This window comes from Pelobates fuscus, chromosome 8 (genome assembly GCF_036172605.1).
Source record: "Pelobates fuscus isolate aPelFus1 chromosome 8, aPelFus1.pri, whole genome shotgun sequence".
In the NCBI taxonomy this organism is placed as follows: Eukaryota; Metazoa; Chordata; class Amphibia; order Anura; family Pelobatidae; genus Pelobates; species Pelobates fuscus.
In genome coordinates, this window is record NC_086324.1 from 168523684 (window position 1) to 168545545 (window position 21862).

At 41.5% G+C, this 21862-nt stretch overlaps 1 protein-coding gene across 2 annotated transcripts in view; it reads right to left on the bottom strand.

Annotated features, from left to right (window-relative positions):
• The window catches only part of LOC134571999 (syntaxin-binding protein 4-like), a 78054-nt gene that overhangs the window by 29396 nt on the left and 26796 nt on the right, over positions 1–21862 (bottom strand). The window contains exons 1-2 of one of the 2 annotated variants that reach the window (XM_063430747.1): positions 10003–10131; positions 2729–2802 (exon numbers count right to left, since the gene is read on the bottom strand). In XM_063430747.1, the coding sequence (XP_063286817.1) occupies positions 2729–2802; positions 10003–10049 (121 nt within the window). In that variant the 5' untranslated portion in view covers positions 10050–10131. Of the gene's footprint in view, positions 1–2728; positions 2803–10002; positions 10132–21862 lie in introns of those variants that run through there. The other variant, XM_063430746.1, reaches the window with a different exon arrangement.

Genomic DNA, 21862 nt, shown 5'->3' on the forward strand with positions numbered 1-21862 from the left:
TTTTTTTTTACTTATTTTAGGTAAGTATTACTATTTTGACATTTTTCACATGGTGGTGAAAGGTTTTTGTTATATGTATCTATGTGTTTGTGCATATATTTACACATAAGACACACATAGTTCAATCTTCAGCAACATATAATAATACAGTATTAAACTATTGTAGAGATAACAGAACTATATATTATAAGGGGTCTTCTACAACAATACAACACCTGTTTCATGTTGATCTGTTAAATATCCTTTACAGAGATGGAACAAAATTCTCAAAATCAACTGAATTGAGAGAATTTTCCAATTCAGCTACTTTAGACAATATTTTTTGAGACAGTTATAAATAGCAGATTGTGACTCGCTGTTTAGGGAATAGACCCCAAATATTAATATATTTTGGCAAAAATAGTCTCATTGAGTAAAATCTCCAGTTTAGCCGCTTGTGAGTAAATTTACAAATCCCTCGTCAACTACACAAACAAAAACCACTGCATTTTAACGGATTACAGTTAAATTGTATTACATTTTTATATTTAAAATAGGGGTAACATGAATCTAAAAAAAGAAGCCTCTAACATTGGAACTAAATAGATTTATAATGTTAAAGCGTTCAATTAAAGGGACACATATCCAAATACAAGACAAATGCCCAAATAAAATAAAAAAACACTATTTAGTAGATATACTAAAAATGAAAACATGCATGCATTGAAATCTTTTTAAGGTGGGTATATCTAAGAACAGCTTGCAAAACCTACAGATCTCTTGTCTGAAGCCTTTGCAAGCCCTCCCCTTCTAACCCCGCCCACACATTCTGTGGCTGTCCAATCACGCATTTCCTAATGCAGCTCAATGAGAAGTATTTGCAAGGCAGATGCTCTGTGCCACCGCTGCCTCTCGAGTTTAGCTCCACTGATTGACAGCTGGGGGGGTTGTAACAAGGTTAATTTAAAAAATGCCAATTTCAATTGAAATCTGCGCTTTTTGTAAAATGAACAAGGTTTTGTCAGGGCTGTCCAACCTGCGGCCCACCCAGATGTTGCTGAACTACAACTCCCATGATTCCCTTGCTATCTGTTTAATTGAAAGGATTATGGGAGTTGTAGTTCAGCAACATCTGGGGGGCCGCAGGTTGGACAGCTCTGGTTTAGGCGTTTGGAGCATTCGTTTAGTGAATAATCCTGGTAATAAACTTACACTGCACCGGCACACAAGCCCAGCCCATTGCGTGTTAATAAAGCCCCGTGCAGTTAATGGTTCTCATGGGAGGTCTGTCGCCCCCACCATGCAAGGTAATCAACCTTCTCAGTAATCAGACAGGATTTTGTGTCTGGAAGCACCCAGAATGAAAGAGGATTTATAGATTTTTTTATGTAAATACGAGACCATTATTTCAATTGAATGCGAAAGGGATGGGGGAGGGTCATTGTGTAATCTTAGATGATGAGATGAAATGAGATATGAATCATTATAAGCGGGGTATTAAACAGATAACCTAGAAAGAGAAAGGGGAGTGATTTAGGTGATTACGTATCACTCAGCAGAAAATATTTCAAGGACAATTATATTGATAATATATTATAAACACATAACAACAAAACAAATACTTAGAACAAAGATAAATGTTCATGCATGTTACCCTCCAATGTAACTAGTCACACCGACAAAACTTGCTTGCTAACCTCTGGCACTTTATGGTTGTGCTTATATGTCCTATGACACCAAGCCAGTCTTTTTGGCCGGGAAAATGTATTTACAGATAGAAAGAGAGTGGATTTGTTAAAGGGACATTTCAGGCAGCATAATAAATTCATCTGAATTAAGTTGTTATGGTGCGAGGAGGTCCCAGGTGCTGGCTTACCTCAACGTGTTAACAGTTAATAAATTCTCTGATCGCTCTGACCAACTCCTTCCACTGCAGTCCAATGCTTGAATCAGGAAGCCTCAGACAGAGGTGGTGCTCACAGACTTAGAGCGTTAGCTGACGCTCCCAGCCTACAGGTTACTCCACATTCACAAAACGACTGGATAAAAAAAAAGACGTACGTATGTTGTTTTGTGAATGATGAGCTACTTCCGATGAAGTTGTTATGATGCCCAAAATGGTCCTTTAAAGGCGAACTGTTAACCTATTTTTAATGTAATACACATATTTTTTTAGCAATTAATATCGCAGCTCAGTTCTGTCTTGGCACATATTGCATTGGATAAACATTGTTTGTGTTACACCCCCTCTATAGTCTCTGTGATGACTGACAAGGATAGCGAGACCCAGAGCTGAGACAGGGGTCCAGAGTCATGAAGATGCTTGGCATCCTTTAACCATCGATGAAGATTGACGAGGGCTTGGGGCAAACAGGTAAGCTGCTTAGGGACCTGTGAGATCTTACTTGTTCTCTGTCGAGAGGACAGAGCTTATAACAAAGGTTAGCAGGGGCCAAGATGGCGTTCTGTTACAGGATAGAGGGAATGCCGTGGTGGGGATTTCTACATTGAATTTTAGTTTTTAGACCTCATATACACATATTTGTTAAATATAAAGGATAAGCAAACATAATATAAATTAAAAACAGTCCATTCTAAGCTGTCACTGGAAGTAATGTTCCCTTCCGCACAGAGTTTGGCGTTTTAGCAGTAGAAATCTAAAGGCAGACACATAGCCAGGCCAATAAAAAGCGCCAGTCGCCGTGTTTGTAAGTCCGAGCAATAGAGTGTGTTGAAATGAATAAGTTACCCAATCCATTGGTGCAGTCTGTGAATTCCATGCAGTACACACTACGATCCATCCCGTATGGACCCATTAATGTCCTGAAAAATATAAAAAAACATTGAACAGTTAGAAAGACCCGATCATTTCAACTGTGTGCATGGTTCGGAAAGAAATGTTGCTTATATTGGCCATATTTGGGCCAGTGTGCTACCCATAACTACAGGAGGTCATTTATTAGACAATTGATACAATTCTTTATTTGCAATAAGTGCAAACAGCACCTGCACAGAATGGAAAGGTGGGGATGGATACTGCACTTTGAGTCACCTAGGTCAGGGGTACCCAAAAGGTTGTTTTAAAACTGCAGCTCCAATGATGCTTTGGCATTCTAAAGGCATTCTAAAGACAAGCAAAGCATCATGGGAGTTGTAGTTCTCCAACATCAAGGGATCTACCTTTTGGGCACCCCTGACCTAGGTGGTTTCCAAAGGGGATTATTAAAATGATGCCATGTTCTAGTAAATTGACAATATGAAAAATTCTTACCAAATAATCAATTTAAAATAAAATTAATAATAAAAAATACTGAATTGGAGAATGTTACCTTATCATATATTTTGTTGTAAATTCTGAAATCGGGTTGATGTTCCATGCTGCCAGGCATAATTGGGCTTTAACTTCCCACTACAGTTATGATCCAAATCTGATATTAGGAATGATCTGCTTTGGGCTCTGCACACAGCCCTGTAGCATTAGCTGTGTGTGATCATGGCAGGGAGAGAATACAGGATCATTTTGTATCTACCCATCATGATATCAATTATCAGTAGAGAGGGAGTCACACTGTGCAGAGCTCTCACATAGAGCTCAGTGCTTTGTATACTGGGGGAATCCCTATGTTACCAGGTTCACAATTAACCATGTGAGGCACCATGAAGTACTAATTTCTTCAAGTGGATTACCTTCGTGGGCTTAAATTCTGAAAAATAATCTATGAAAAAGATTTTTGACCTGAAACTACCAGAATCGGCGGAATTTCGACACATATGATACATTCTGTAATCAGGACAAATACGTAAAATTATGTATAGGCATTTTTCGTTATCTGTATAATTATAGACAACACTGTGATAAAGTGTGTTTAGTATTAATTTATTTTGCAGTGTTGTGTATTCATTTAAAAACCGACACGTTATATGTCTAGGAATGTTAACGAAGAAAGAATTATGGTTGAACAAACCCATTGCAAATCTCTATAATTGTTATTTTCATTAAATGCTAAAACAGACAGGGATTTAAAATGGTCGTCATATTTCCATGCAGTGTCGTGAACGAACCCCACAAAACGAAAAGGAAAAAGCGTATAGTTGAGGTTTTCCATAAACATAACACCAGACTGTAACTACATCCCACATAATGCCACCATCCTCCTAGTCTTAATTTCACATTCGAGGAAAAAGTCTGCCCCTCATAAGGGTGATATGATAAAACAAAGATGGCTGCTTGCTTAGTTTGGTAATTGTGCTAATCGGTGTGCCATTACAATCATCAAAACATTTATATTTGTGGTTTGTCTTTTGATGGTTTTTGGCAATATTATCACATATTGGCGTATTTCGCCCTCAGAAGGGTTAACTGAGGTCGCCATTCACGAATTTCAATATAGTAGGACCTGGATATTAATTGTATCTGTGTTTACGTTACAAACATGCAAATCACAGCCCACTATAATAAATCCTGCATATATTGATCTGTAGTTACAAAGTGATTTACGATACACAGTAAGGAATAGGTAGGTGTGTGTTTATTCCCGTCTGACTCGTGTTCCAAAAACATACTAACAAAATACATTATATATATATATATATATATTATCTATAAAAAAAATTATGTGAGGATTTTGCACACGTTCCCTTTCCTTCCGTATAAAAGTAAACAGCTTACGCCTGCAACAAAGAAATCACTCACTGCGCAATTGGTGGCAAATTATTTTAAAATAGGTTTTTTTGCGCCATTGTTTTTTATCCATTGACAGTGACAAAAATCTGCACCAAAACCAATACCGAAAATGTCTGGGGAAAAATAATTAATAAAATATGGATATTCTACTTTGAGAAAAGATTCTATCCACTTTGCCTTCAAATAATAACAATAGCATTTAACCGGAAATACCCGGTACATCCTGGGGTTATAGATGTTATCATACTCAGCTTAATGATATTTATTTTAATATCCTCAGAAGGATGAACGGCTGAGCTGATCTTACCGGGAATCAAATGTGATTCTCAATAACTGCAGTTGGAGCACTAACCACTGAGCCATTCACAGGCATAATCTAGGTATATTCTTGCCACTGTTTTCCGACCCCCAGTCAAGGTCCGGCCTGACTGAAAAACCTTCTACTGAATGGAAATTGAATGTTTATGATGGACTGGACGGTGTAAACAAGTGTGGCGCTTGACCTTTGTTATATATAGAGCTCAGAAGCCGCACCAGGGAATGAAAATGTCTCTCATTAGCCTCTCATTAATCTAATCTAGCCACCTCTGTCCCAATCTCCTTTCTTCTCCACCCCCACCTTCTGTCAGAATGCTCAGCTTTACTGTGATCCCATGCCTGCAGTCTATAGCATCCATTTACTGGGTTACAACATACACCCATGGCCCAGGACACATTTTACAGAAGGCAAACACCCGATATGCTGTATATTTAGCAATGTATACCGCAAGATGTGTGCAATAAAATGGCCATTATCGTTACCGTAGTACCCAGCAGCTGGTGCGATATAGGGCTGTGGGACATGAGGAAGGGTGGGGGACAGGGGGAATGATGAATTAACAGTGGGCTAGCAATTTATTCAAAGTGCTGAATTAGCACATTTATTGTGACATCGAGAAACCAGAACACACTTGGAAACGAGAAACCATTCATGGGCAAATGGTGTTACATTAATATCTTAAATAAAACACGCGACTCGCGAGGCATGGAAAGGGTTAATAAGGGTAATGGAAAAGGGGCAATAAGAAACATGGTAATGGGTCATTAAAAGAGCGTAATAAGAGACATAGTAAGGGGTAAGAAGACACATGGTAAGGGGTAATAAGAGACATGGTAAGGGGTAATAAGAGACATGGTAAGGGGTAATAAGAGACATGGTAAGGGGTAATAAGAGACATGGTAAGGGATAATAAGACACATGGTAAGGGGTAATAAAAGACACATGATAAGAGGTAATAAAAGACATGGTAAGGGGTAATAAAAGACACATGGTAAGGGTTAAGAATACACATGGTAAGGGGTAATAAAAGTCATGGTAAGGGGTAATAAAAGACACGTTGTAAGGGGATATGAGATACATCGTACGGAGTAAGAAAACACATGTAAGGGGTAATAAAAGAGACGTTGTAAGGGGATATAAGACACATGGTAAGGGGTAAGAATACACGTGTAAGGGGTAATAAAAGACATGGTAAGGGGTAAAAAGACATGTTGTAAGGGGTAATAAAAGACATGGTAAGGGGATATGAGATACAAGGTAAGAGGTAATAAGACACATGGTAAGGGGTAAGAATACACATGTAAGTGGTAATAAAAGACATGGTAAGGGGTAATAAAAGACATGGTAAGGGGTAATAATAGACAATGGATGGATAATAAAAAATACCAGGTAAGTTATAATAAGAGACATGGGAACAAATAATAAATGACACATTAAGGGTTAACGAGAGGCAAGTTAGGACTTAATGCAAAACAATGCAAGAGTTAATGGAAGGCGAGGTAAGGGGTTAATACAGCGAGGGTTCTGTAGTATAATCAATTAAAGCCTCCTTTACGATCTGGGTCTTTTCCGAGCACTTTCCTTATATGGTCACAAGACGGTCTCATAAAATGAGGATAACTTTTTATTATGACTATGCCCTAGGTACTGAGTTCCTTTATATCACTGCAATCCCATCTCCATCACCGTATCATTATGAAACGATATCAGTATAACACCATACCCAGGGCAGTGAAGCAATATCAGTATAACACTATACCCAGGGCAGTGACATAATATCATTATAACACTATACCCAGGGCAGTGAAGCAATATCAGTATAACACTATACCCAGGGCAGTGAAATAATATCATTATAACACTATACCCAGGGCAGTGAAGCAATATCAGTATAACACTATACCCAGGGCAGTGACATAATATCATTATAACACTATACCCAGGGCAGTGAAGCAATATCAGTATAACACTATACCCAGGGCAGTGACATAATATCATTATAACACTATACCCAGGGCAGTGAAGCAATATCAGTATAACACTATACCCAGGGCAGTGAAATAATATCATTATAACACTATACCCAGGGCAGTGAAATAATATCATTATAACACTATACCCAGGGCAGTGAAATAATATCATTATAACACTATACCCAGGGCAGTGAAGCAATATCAGTATAACACTATACCCAGGGCAGTGAAATAATATCATTATAACACTATACCCAGGGCAGTGAAGCAATATCAGTATAACACTATACCCAGGGCAGTGAAATAATATCAGTGTAACACTATACCCAGGGCAGTGAAGCAATATCAGTATAACACTATACCCAGGGCAGTGAAATAATATCATTATAACACTATACCCAGGGCAGTGAAGCAATATCAGTGTAACACTATACCCAGGGCAGTGAAATAATATCATTATAACACTATACCCAGGGCAGTGAAATAATATCAGTATAACACTATACCCAGGTCAGTGAAGCAATATCAGTATAACACTATACCCAGGGCAGTGACATAATATCATTATAACACTATACCCAGGGCAGTGAAGCAACATCAGTGTAACACTATACCCAGGGCAGTGAAGCAATATCAGTATAACACCATACCCAGGGCAGTGAAATAATATCAGTATAACACTATACCCAGGGCAGTGAAGCAATATCAGTGTAACACTATACCCAGGACAGTGAAATAATATCATTATAACACTATACCCAGGGAAGTGAAGCAGTATCAGTATGACACTATACCCAGGGCAGTGAAGCAACATCAGTGTAACACTATACCCAGGGCAGTGAAGCAATATCAGTATAACACCATACCCAGGGCAGTGAAATAATATCATTATAACACTATACCCAGGGCAGTGAAGCAATATCAGTGTAACACTATACCCAGGGCAGTGAAATAATATCATTATAACACTATACCCAGGGAAGTGAAGCAGTATCAGTATGACACTATACCCAGGGCAGTGAAATAATATCATTATAACACTATACCCAGGGCAGTGAAATAATATCATTATAACACTATACCCAGGGAAGTGAAGCAGTATCAGTATGACACTATACCCAGGGCAGTGAAATAATATCATTATAACACTATACCCAGGGCAGTGAAATAATATCATTATAACACTATACCCAGGGCAGTGAAGCAATATCAGTGTAACACTATACCCAGGGCAGTGAAATAATATCATTATAACACTATACCCAGGGCAGTGAAATAATATCAGTATAACACCATACCCAGGGCAGTGAAATAATATCATTATAACACTATACCCAGGGCAGTGAAGCAATATCAGTATAACACTATAACCAGGTCAGTGAAGCAATATCAGTATAACACTATACCCAGGGCAGTGAAATAATATCATTATAACACTATACCCAGGGCAGTGAAATAATATCATTATAACACTATACCCAGGGCAGTGAAATAATATCATTATAACACTATACCCAGGGCAGTGAAGCAACATCAGTGTAACACTATACCCAGGGCAGTGAAGCAATATCAGTATAACACTATACCCAGGGCAGTGAAATAATATCATTATAACACTATACCCAGGGCAGTGAAATAATATCATTATAACACTATACCCAGGGCAGTGAAATAATATCATTATAACACTATACCCAGGGCAGTGAAGCAACATCAGTGTAACACTATACCCAGGGCAGTGAAGCAATATCAGTATAACACTATACCCAGGGCAGTGAAGCAATATCAGTATAACACTATAACCAGGTCAGTGAAGCAATATCAGTATAACACTATACCCAGGGCAGTGAAATAATATCATTATAACACTATACCCAGGACAGTGAAATAATATCATTATAACACTATACCCAGGGCAGTGAAGCAACATCAGTGTAACACTATACCCAGGGCAGTGAAGCAATATCAGTATAACACTATACCCAGGGCAGTGAAGCAATAAAAGTGTAACACTATACCCAGGACAGTGAAGCAATATCAGTATAACACTATACCCAGGGCAGTGAAGCACTATCAGTATAACACCATACCCAGGGCAGTGAAGCAATATCAGTGTAACACTATACCCAGGGCAGTGAAATAATATCAGTATAACACTATACCCAGGGAAGTGAAGCAGTATCAGTATGACACTATACCCAGGGCAGTGAAGCAGTATCAGTATAACACTATACCCAGGACAGTGAAATAATATCATTATAACTCTATACCCAGGGCAGTGAAGCAAAATCAGTATAACACTATACCCAGGGCAGTGAAGCAGTATCAGTATAACACTATACCCAGTGAAGCAGTATCAGTATAACGCTATACCCAGGACAGTGAAATAATATCATTATAACACTATACCCAGGACAGTGAAATAATATAATTAGACCTCTATACCCAGGGCAGTGAAGCAGTATCAGTATAACACTATACCCAGTGAAGCAGTATCAGTATAACACTATATCCAGTGCAGCAGTATCAGTATAACACTATACCCAGGGCAGTGAAGCAGTATCAGTATATCACTATACCCAGGGCAGTGCAGCAGTATCAGTATAACACTATACACAGTAAAGCAGTATCAGTATAACGCTATACCCAGGGCAGTGCAGCAGTATCAGTATAACACTATATCCAGTGCAGCAGTATCAGTATAACACTATACCCAGGGCAGTGCAGCAGTATCAGTATAACACTATACCCAGGGCAGTGAAGCAGTATCAGTATATCACTATACCCAGGGCAGTGCAGCAGTATCAGTATAACACTATACACAGTAAAGCAGTATCAGTATAACGCTATACCCAGGGCAGTGCAGCAGTATCAGTATAACACTGTAACCAGAGCAGTGAAGCAGCCCGGAGCGAGCTCTCCACCAGATACGCAGCCAGATGAACAGATGTGTTTGCCTTCCCTCCGTCTTATATCTCCACTAGACAAATGCCCAACATCTGCTCGGCTCTCCACGCTCAGCACCTGCAAGTGCCGCTGCGACTCACCTGCTGATCAGCATGGCTCCTTTACAGAAGACGGACACGGAAGGCATCGTTGTCAAGTCAGTGCCGGGGCAGGTAGCATCAACAGAGCGAGGTCAGGGAGTGGGGAAAGGAGAAAGCGACTGAGCTCGATTGTGGAAAGGGTGGGGGTGGGGATCACGTGACATATTTTTGAGCCTTTTCCCGAGCACTGGAATAAATTGCTCTAGTACGGTAACTATTATCCAATGGGTTAATGTGATCGTAAACTCCAGGCACGTCTGCTACATAACAACAGTGTCTCGTTTTTTTTTTATTTCCTGCCTGGTTGTAGAAAGGTAAAATCACATGGACACCTTATCTAGAAATTACATAAAAGTCCTACAAATACTAGATTGCAAGCTCACAGGCTCAGCCTGCAATCTTCAGTGTTATCACTGTGACTAAATACATTACACCGTGTTAATGACCCACCAGGCTTACATTGTACAGCGCTGCAATAACATTTAATAATAATATATTTAATAATAATAATATTTAAAATGTAATTTGGCGTGACATTAGATTAGATTTTAAATGATTTTTTTATTTTTAAAGTTATATACATGTATATGTGTCTGAATACCTTTTTTAGAATTCTTGGTGTCTTTTTAACACGCGCTATTTTTTCTGTATAAAACAGAATTGATGTGCTTCTTTATATATTAGCCCCTGTCTGAAACATTGCCTCTGCAGCAGTGGTGTTACATTTTGGTGGGAACCCAGGGGGCCATATTGCACCTCTTTTATAAGTTAACAACGCCAAATTCCTGAACCCAAACCAACAATATATACAACACGCGAATAAATAACTAACAGAACAGGAGAATAACTCGACATAGAGATATCGCAATATATTCTATATATAATAAATTCCACCATTTATAGATAATAATTCCATAATTGGAATAATTAGAGATAATCAAGGTTGACTTCCCCAATCTCGGACACTGAAAATGATCCATTCTGACATATTTTTAACTTTACAACATGCGTATGGTCTGCGTAAATAGATATAATTAGGGTTTATGCAGGAGATCGGAAAACCATGACACTTTATTCTTGGGTTTTTTTTCAACTGTTTGCAATAAAATTACTCGAAAGTATTTACACCATGGCAACCGATAATTACCGTATACTGAACATTTATCATTTCTTCTGAAACAGTTTTAAATATATATCAATGTTCTTTTATTTGTTAACTTAGACAATAATTTATTAAAGGCTATTACAGTTATCTACTACCCTTTCCATATCACTGTTACTGCTTCTACTGGAAGGCTATTCCAGGTATCTACTACCCTTTCTATATCACTGTTACTGCTTCTACTGGAAGGTTATTCCAGGTATCTACTACCCTTTCCATATCACTGTTACTGCTCCCACTGGAAGGTTATTCCAGGTATCTACTACCCTTTCTATATCACTGTTACTGCTTCTACTGGAAGGTTATTCCAGGTGTCTACTACCCTTTCTATATCACTGTTACTGCTTCTACTGGAAGGTTATTCCAGGTGTCTACTACCCTTTCTATATCACTGTTACTGCTCCCACTGGAAGGTTATTCCATGTATCTACTACCCTTTCTATATCACTGTTACTGCTTCTACTGGAAGGTTATTCCATGTATCTACTACCCTTTCTATATCACTGTTACTGCTTCTACTGGAAGGTTATTCCATGTATCTACTACCCTTTCTATATCACTGTTACTGCTTCTACTGGAAGGTTATTCCAGGTATCTACTACCCTTTCCAAATCACTGTTACTGCTCCCACTGGAAGGCTGTTCCATGTATCTACTACCCTTTCTATATCACAGTTAGTCTTCACTGCTTCCACTGGAAGGCTATTCCAGGTATCTACTACCCTTTCTATATCACTGTTAGTCATTACTGCTTCTAATGTAAGGCTATTCCAGGTATCTACTACCCTTTCTATATCACGATTAGCCTGGTTGAGAGTACACTGTAATTGTGTGACCAGCAGCATGTGGATCTAGTGATCATCTGTGCATACGCCTTGCAGCAGGACAACATTAGAGATCAGGAATTGGCTGAGAAACATTAGCCGATCCTCGGTCTGAAAAAATCAGAACCCTGGGATTCAGAGAAGTGTTTCTGTGTATTCCTCATGTCCGGGTCCACCAGTGGCCTGGGAGTCTGCAGTATATTAGTTAGTACTACACTCTTCTGGACAGCGATCTCAGATTTCCCACCTGGAATCTGTTGAAGTTACAGCCCTGGGTTCTCCTGTCACAACTTGGACTACTACTGCCTTCACTGTCCACATCCTGTCTAACTCTGCTTTTAGTCCTTGCTTTTGTCTACATTCTCAAGTTCCGTCTTCCTGATGTTATAGTCACTGGGTATTGCCACATCCACCGCAAACACTGCAGTCTACCATTGCTTTTATACATTTATATATTTTTTTTGCAATTTCATTTTTATTTCGAATTCAATGTCGACAAAATATAAAAACAAATTGTAAAGCATTTAAAAAACAAGAGATCTGTGCGCAGTGTCTCTTTAAATCAGAGCTATATCTGTACCCAGAGTCCACGACATGAGATGTGCTTCGAAGGACTTGTCAGCTCTCCCTGACCTGAAGCTAATCACTGTCTGCCTGCCCCCCAGGGATTAAATATTGTAATACAACTCCTTTAGGGCACCAGCCTTTAGCTATCTCCTGTCACTGAGCCCGATAAATGCCCTATCGCTCTGCCAGGACTGTTATCAATAGATTTAACCCCATCACTGCCAAGCACGTTACCATAAAAAAACATATAGGACAGCATTCACTCAGCAAGCGACAAAACGACTCGTTTGTTATAACTCCAGGTAACTAAGTTCATTTTAAAGTTTCATTTAATAATTAATATTTTATAGAAATATTGGTAATATTTAATGATTATCCAATACCCCTTGAGGTTTATCTGTCTCTGGAATATTTTGTTTGTCTAGGACTCTGGGTAAATATACAAAAACTAAGTTAAGAATTAAGATAAAAAGATACTTCCCATTATCGTTCCTGCGGGTGCAGCTCCTCGCAGACCAGAACAATTCTTCACAAATCTCTAATTCTGGTCTATAGGATCTGATCTTATCCAATTAACCCCTGCACATCACATAGCATAGGATGATCTGACGCATATACTGATGGCAATGATACTGCAGTTGGTGACGGCTCCATTCACAGTTTGTATAAATGGTTGTGCACCACACTCCCTGCTCCAACGCTCTATGCAGGATCCTAGGGCCCGTTTAACAGAGCAAGCGACTAATGCTTTTGTGTTGTGCTGCCTGACACAGTTCCAGGTGTATCTGGATGCAGATAACCTGAAAACTAAATCTGAATAGCAGGGCATTACCCAAAATTCTCCTTACACCATAACCTTATAGCTGCAGTTATAATACACTGTGTGCGGGGAGACAGGGGACCTCTTTACACCATAACCTTATAGCTGCAGTTATAATACACTGTGTGCGGGGAGACAGGGGGCCTCCTTACACCATAACCTTATAGCTGCAGTTATAATACACTGTGTGCGGGGAGACAGGGGGCCTCCTTACACCATAACCTTATAGCTGCAATTATAATACACTGTGTGCGGGGAGACAGGGGACCTCCTTACACCATAACCTTATAGCTGCAGTTATAATGCACTGTGTGCGGGGAGACAGGTGACCTCCATACACCATAACCTTATAGCTGCAATTATAATACACTGTGTGTGCTGGAAGACAGGGGACCTCGTTACACCATAACCTTATAGCTGCAGTTATGATACACTGTGTGAGGGGAGACAGGGGACCTCGTTACACCATAACCTTATAGCTGCAGTTATAATACACTGTGTGCGGGGAGACAGGGGACCTCCATACACCATAACCTTATAGCTGCAGTTATAATACACTGTGTGCCGGGAGACAGGGGACCTCCTTACACCATAACCTTATAGCTGCAGTTATAATACACTGTGTGCGGGGAGACAGGGGACCTGCTTACACCATAACCTTATAGCTGCAGTTATAATACACTGTGTGCGGGGAGACAGGGGACCTGCTTACACCATAACCTTATAGCTGCAGTTATAATACACTGTGTGCAGGGAGACAGGGGACCTCCTTACACCATAACCTTATAGCTGCAGTTATAATACACTGTGTGCAGGGAGACAGGGGACCTCCTTACACCATAACCTTATGGCTGCAGTTATAATACACTGTGTGCGGGGAAACAGGGGACCTCCTTACACCATAACCTTATAGCTGCAGTTATAATACACTGTGTGCGGGGAGACAGGGGAACTCCTTACACCATAACCTTATAGCTGCAGTTATAATACACTGTGTGCCGGGAGACAGGGGACCTCCTTACACCATAACCTTATAGCTGCAGTTATAATGCACTGTGTGCGGGGAGATAGGGGACCTCCATACACCATAACCTTATAGCTGCAATTATTATACACTGTGTGCAGGGAGACAGGGGACCTCCTTACACCATAACCTTATAGCTGCAGTTATAATACACTGTGTGCGGGGAGACAGGGGACCTCCTTACACCATAACCTTATAGCTGCAGTTATAATATACTGTGTGCAGGGAGACAGGGGACCTCCTTACACCATAACCTTATAGCTGCAGTTATAATACACTGTGTGCGGGGACACAGGGGACCTCCTTACACCATAACCTTATAGCTGCAGTTATAATACACTGTGTGCGGGGAGACAGGGGACCTCCTTACACTATAACCTTATAGCTGCAGTTATAATATACTGTGTGCGGGGAGACAGGGGACCTCCTTACACCATAACCCTATAGCTGCAGTTATAATACACTGTGTGCGGGGACACAGGGGACCTCCTTACACCATAACCTTATAGCTGCAGTTATAATACACTGTGTGCTGGAAGACAGGGGACCTCGTTACACCATAACCTTATAGCTGCAGTTATAATACACTGTGTGCGGGGAGACAGGGGACCTCCTCACACCATAACCTTATTGCTGCAGTTATGATACACTGTGTGCGGGGAGACAGGGGACCTCCTTACACCATAACCTTATAGCTGCAGTTATAATACACTGTGTGCGGGGAGACACGGGATCTCTTTACACCATAACCTTATAGCTGCAGTTATAATACGCTGTGTGTGCTGGAAGACAGGGGACCTCGTTACACCATAACCTTATAGCTGCAGTTATAATACACTGTGTGCAGGGAGACAGGGGATCTCCTTACCCCATAACCTTATAGCTGCAGTTATAATACACTGTGTGCGGGGAGACAGGGGACCTCTTTACACCATAACCTTATAGCTGCAGTTATAATACACTGTGTGTGCTGGAAGACAGGGGACCTCGTTACACCATAACCTTATAGCTGCAGTTATAATACACTGTGTGCGGGGAGACAGGGGACCTCTTTACACCATAACCTTATAGCTGCAGTTATAATACACTGTGTGTGCTGGAAGACAGGGGACCTCGTTACACCATAACCTTATAGCTGCAGTTATAATACACTGTGTGCAGGGAGACATGGGATCTCCTTACCCCATAACCTTATAGCTGCAGTTATAATACACTGTGTGCGGGGAACTCCTTGCAATAAATCATAATGTGTTATGGTCATTCTAACGGCGTTGAAAGGTGTAAGCTTAATTTATTGGGCCCCTGTTGATGAAAGCCTATGTACATTGTGAATTATTTAAAAGTTCTTCTTGTCGACCCATTGTACAGCGCTGCGGAACACGTTGGTGCTTAAACTTCAATAATGCTATAAATCCCACATGCTGAATGCTGAACTGGCACATTACTAGCGATAGGAAGCTACATGTGGCAAGATTGAATTTAATTAATTAATCATGGTACGGGTCTCAAAGGAATCCCTGTGATTAACTAATCAATAACGTTCCGTCGCTTTTTGTGTGCTGTCCGACAGTATCATTTATATGTTAAAAAACATTCAGGTCTCAATACTTCAGCCATCAATGCTCCTTGTAAATGCTAAAAGATGCTAAACCATTTAAAAACCGAATTTTAACAAAACAAACATAAGCAATTTTTATGCTTCAGCTTTGATTTTTGCTTTGAACCTTGGAGGCAAACAGGAGTGCATTTCTAAACACAAGATTTCTCCTGACTGCCAGAAGATTTATACCCCCATCTCCCAACAGAACCAGTAAATGTGATGTGTCAGTAATTACAGACACTGTGTGTGCTGATCCCAAACTGGCATCGACAGACAAATCTCCTGCAAGCAACAATCACTGCAATCAGCCACTTTATATTAACATGCTCAGTTCCCTACTAGCAATACATAGCGTCCGCTTTATCAATACAAGTTTTAATGCCAACTGTGGGCTATTCAAATACATTAAGGATATATTGTAGCAAAATTGTCAAAAACATGTTTTAACCCTTTAAGGACACATGACGTGTGTGACATGTCATGATTCCCTTTTATTCCAGAAGACTTATTGGTCCTTAAGGGGTTAAAGAGCGGGCGACATTCTAACGCCATTTATAAAGACATTCGCCATTACCGCGCTATAATGGTAGGAGGTACCAAGTACTGTAATTGTGGGTGATTTCAGGGGGATTAGGGAGGGCTAGAGTGAGCAGGACTTAAAGGTGGGTAGTTCAGCATGATAAAGGTAGGTACTGTCTTACCCTGTACCCTAAAGCTTTAAGAACACTCCGAGCACCATAACCACTACAGTTCACTGTAATTGTAAGTAGTCAAGCTGATTCTTACCAGGGTTCCGCTGAGCACGCTCACCACCTTCTCTATTGCTGAGAGAAGGAAGCTCTGCATTGCAGGGCTGAGCTCAGACAGAGAGCTTTGTGCCCCCAACGAGCTGCAGTCTTACGGAGCTTCGTGGGTTCCCTTAACCTTATTTCTCTAATTCTCAGCCACCTAACTGTAACCAATAATACTTCTCACCCACAACTCGAAAATTAACCCATTATTACAAATATTCACACGTGTGAAATTATTACTTTACAGAAGGGATGTGTGTACATTGAATAATCTCCTGACAGAAGTAGGAGAACTGTTTATAGAAATAAATAACTTTCCATGGGATAAACAATTAATATCCTGTCCCATGTAACAACCCCTCCTCTAATTATTCCTATAGCAACTTCATATAACTACGTCTCTAACTGCTTCTATACCCCTCCCGTTACTACCCCTATATCCGCTCCTAATAACCCCTCCTCTAATTATTCCTCTAGCAACTTCATATAACTACGTCTCTAACTGCTTCTATACCCCTCCTTCTAACCCCTCCCGTTACTACCCCTATATCCGCTCCTAATAACCCCTCCTCTAATTATTCCTATACCAACTTCATATAACTACGTCTCTAACTGCTTCTATACCCCTCCTTCTAACCCCTCCCGTTACTACCCATATATCCGCTCCTAATAACCCCTCCTCTAATTATTCCTATACCAACTTCATATAACTACGTCTCTAACTGCTTCTATACCCCTCCCGTTACTACCCCTATATCCGCTCCTTATAACCCCTCCTCTAATTATTCCTATACCAACTTCATATAACTACGTCTCTAACTGCTTCTATACCCCTCCTTCTAACCCCTCCCGTTACTACCCATATATCCGCTCCTAATAACCCCTCCTCTAATTATTCCTATACCAACTTCATATAACTACGTCTCTAACTGCTTCTATACCCCTCCTTCTAACCCCTCCCGTTACTACCCCTATATCCGCTCCTAATAACCCCTCCTCTAATTATTCCTATACCAACTTCATATAACTACGTCTCTAACTGCTTCTATACCCCTCCTTCTATACCCCTCCCGTTACTACCCCTATATCCGCTCCTAATAACCCCTCCTCTAATTATTCCTATACCAACTTCATATAACTACGTCTCTAACTGCTTCTATACCCCTCCTTCTAACCCCTCCCGTTACTACCCATATATCCGCTCCTAATAACCCCTCCTCTAATTGCTTCTATGCCCACTCCCTATAACTGCTCCTCTACCTGCTCATAAGCCCACTCCCTATAATTCCTTGTCTAACTGCTCCTAAACCCACTTCCTATAATTCCTGGTCTAACTGCTCCTACGCCCACTTCCTATAATTCCTCGTCTACCTGCTCCTACACCCACTTCCTATAAATCCTCGTCTACCAACTTTTTTAGCAACTTTGCTGCCTGGCTACCCTATTTCCTCTCTTCTAACATTCCATCCCTAATTCTCGGGGACTTCAATATTCCTATAAACCCACCTTTGACCTCTGCAGCCACTAAACTACTTTCAATTACTTCCTCCCTCGGGCTATCACAGTGGGCAAATTCTCCCACCCATGTAGCTGGCAATATCCTTGACCTAATCTTCACTTATGCATGTACAGTAACTAATATCTGCACACTCCATATCCACTCTCTGATCACCACCTCTTATCATTTGCTCTTGCGTACCCCCTCACCCAACAACCTCAGCCTAACCCCCCTCAACTCAGGAGGGACCTTAATTCTCTTGATCTCCAACAGTTGTCAGCTGACATTGATTCACAACTGCTGTCCATCCCTTCCCTCTCCTGTCCTTCACTGGCCATCTCCATATATAACTCTACTCTTACATCTGCCTTGAACACTGCAGCGCCACTCCAAACAAGCACCTCGAGGAGGACCCGCCCCCAACCATGGCATACTAAATCAACACGCTACCTGCAAAGATGCTCCCGTTGTGCTGAACGCTCCTGGAGGAAGTCCCGCACCCAGGCAGACTTTCTCCATTATAGATTCATATTGTGTTCGTACAGTGCAGCCCTTGCCCTTGCCAAACAGTCCTATTTTTCCTCTCTCATTAGTTCATGTTCCCGCAACCCCAGGCGTCTCTTTGACACCTTTAATTCTCTTCTTCGCCCTGCTGTGGCCACCCCCAAAACTAACCTTACTTCTGATAACTTTGCATGTTACTTCACTGACAAGATTGAACAGCTAAGGAAAGAATTCTCCCCTCCTTGCCTTTCTGTTTCTCAACCACACATAGATCATGCCTTTCCTACCCTTCAGACATTCTCCCCAGCTACTGACCAAGAGGTGGCTGCTCTTCTTTGCTCCTCTCGCCCCACCACTTGCCCGCTCGATCCTGTCCCATCTCACCTTATCAGATCTCTCTCCACTTGTCTCGTGCCTTCTCTAACACACATCTTCAACTGCTCGCTCTCTTCTGGCATCGTCCCTGCTGACCTTAAACATGCCACTGTAGTGCCTATACTAAAAAAAACATCCCTCGACCCATCCACCCTCTCTAACTACCGTCCCATATCCCTGCTCCCTTTTTCCTCAAAGCTTCTGGAAAGACTTGTCTTTACCCGTGTGTCTCATTTCCTCAATTCCAACTCTCTCTTTGACCCCCTTCAATCTGGCTTCCGCCCTCTCCACTCTACAGAGACTGCCCTTATCAAAGTCACTAACGACCTAATCACAGCTAAATCCAAAGGCCACTACTCCATACTAATTCTTCTTGACCTCTCAGCGGCCTTTGACACCGTTGATCATGCTCTCCTTCTTCAAACTCTTCAATCGCTTGGTCTCTGTGACTCTGTCCTCTCGTGGTTTTCCTCTTATCTCTCCCAACGCTCATTCAGTGTCTCCTTCTCTAATGATACCTCCTCCCCTCGTCCTGTCTCGGTTGGAGTCCCCCAAGGCTCCGTCCTTGGTCCCCTTCTATTTTCTCTTTATACTGCCTCTCTTGGCAAACTTATTACCTCTTTTGGATTCCACTACCACCTGTACGCTGATGACACCCAGCTATATCTCTCCTCCCCGGACCTCTCCCCTGCCGTCCTGCAACGTGTCACGGCTTGCCTTTCTTCCATCTCTGACTGGATGTCCTCCCGCTTTCTGAAACTCAATCTCTCAAAAACTGAGCTCCTTATCTTTCCTCCTCCTAATACTGATCCTCCTCTTTCGCTCTCCCTTCAAGTTTGTGGTACCAACATCAGTCCATCCTTGCAAGCGCGCTGTCTTGGCGTCATACTTGACTCTGGTCTCACCTTTGAGCCTCACATCCAGCATGTTGCCAAATCCTGTAGATTTCATCTTAAAAACATAGCCCGCATCCGCCCCTTTCTTGCACCAGATACTACCAAGGAGCTTGTCCATGCTCTAGTAATTTCCCGCATGGATTACTGTAACCCTCTCCTGATTGGTCTTCCCAAAAGCCGTACTGCACCCCTACAGTCCGTAATGAACGCTGCTGCTAGACTGATTTTCCTCTCTAGTCGTTTCTCTCACACCTCACCCCTCTGCCAGTCCTTACATTGGCTTCCTGTATGCTATAGGAGTCAATTCAAGGTACTTACTCACACCTATAAAGCACTGAACAACTCTAGCCCCTCTTATATCTCATCACAGATCCATAGGTATGTCCCTTCTCGGTCTCTCCGCTCTGCCCATGACCACCTCCTGTCCGTTGTCCGCACTCGTACGGCCAACTCGCGCTTGCAGGACTTCTCGCGGGCGGCTCCCTTCCTATGGAATAGCCTGCCTACCGCCATCAGACTCTCCCCTAGTCTTGCATCTTTTAAGAAGTGCCTTACAACTCATCTCTTTAGGAAAGCTTATGGCCTCCAAGACTAACCAATACCTCACATACCTGTCTCTTGCCCTCTCCTAAAGGGCAGTCCACCTTATTTGATTGCAAATTCCTGTCCTAATGTGTTTTACACCCCACCTCCTATAGAATGTAAGCTCGATCGAGCAGGGTCCTCTTCAACCTATTGTTCCTGTAAGTTTATTTGTAATTGTCCTATTTATAGTTAAATCCCCTTCTTAATATTGTAAAGCGCTACGGAATCTGTTGGCGCTATATAAATTGCAATAATAATAAAATAATAATAATACCTGCTCCTACGCCCACTTCCTATAATTCCTTGTCTAACTGCTCCTAAACCCATTCTCTATAATTCCTGGTCTAACTGCTCCTACGCCCACTTCCTATAATTCCATGTCTAACTGCTCCTAAACCCACTTCCTATAATTCCTCCTCTAACTGCTCCTACGCCCACCCTCTATAACTCCACCTCTAGCTGCTCCCATACCCACTCCCTAAAACTCCTCCAGAAACTGCTCCTATACCCACTCTCTATAACTCCTCCTCTAACTGCTCCTATACCCAATCCCTATAACTCCTCCTCTCACTGCTCCTGTACCCACTTCCTATAACTCCACCTCTAACTGTTCCTATACCCACTCACTATAACTCCTCCTCTAACTGCTCCTATACCCACTCCCTATAACTCCTCCTCTAACTGCTCCTATACCCACTCCCTATAACTCCACCTCTAACTGCTCCTATACACACTCCCTATAACTCCTCCTCTAACTGTTCCTATACCCACTCACTATAACTCCACCTCTAACTGCTCCTATACCCACTCCCTATAACTCCTCATCTAACTGCTCCTATACCCACTCCCTATAACTCCTCCTCTAACTGCTCCTATACCCACTCCCTATAACTCCACCTCTAACTGTTCCTATACCCACTCACTATAACTCCACCTCTAACTGCTCCTATACCCACTCCCTATAACTCCTCCTCTAACTGCTCCTATACCCACTCCCTATAACTCCTCCTCTAACTGCTCCTTTACCCACTCACTATAACTCCTCCTCTAACTGCTCCTTTACCCACTCCCTATAACTCCTCCTCTAACTGCTCCTATACCCACTCCCTATAACTCCTCCTCTAACTGCTCCTATACCCACTGCCTATAACTCCACCTCTAACTGCTCCTATACCCACTCCCTATAACTCCTCCTCTAACTGCTCCTATAACCAC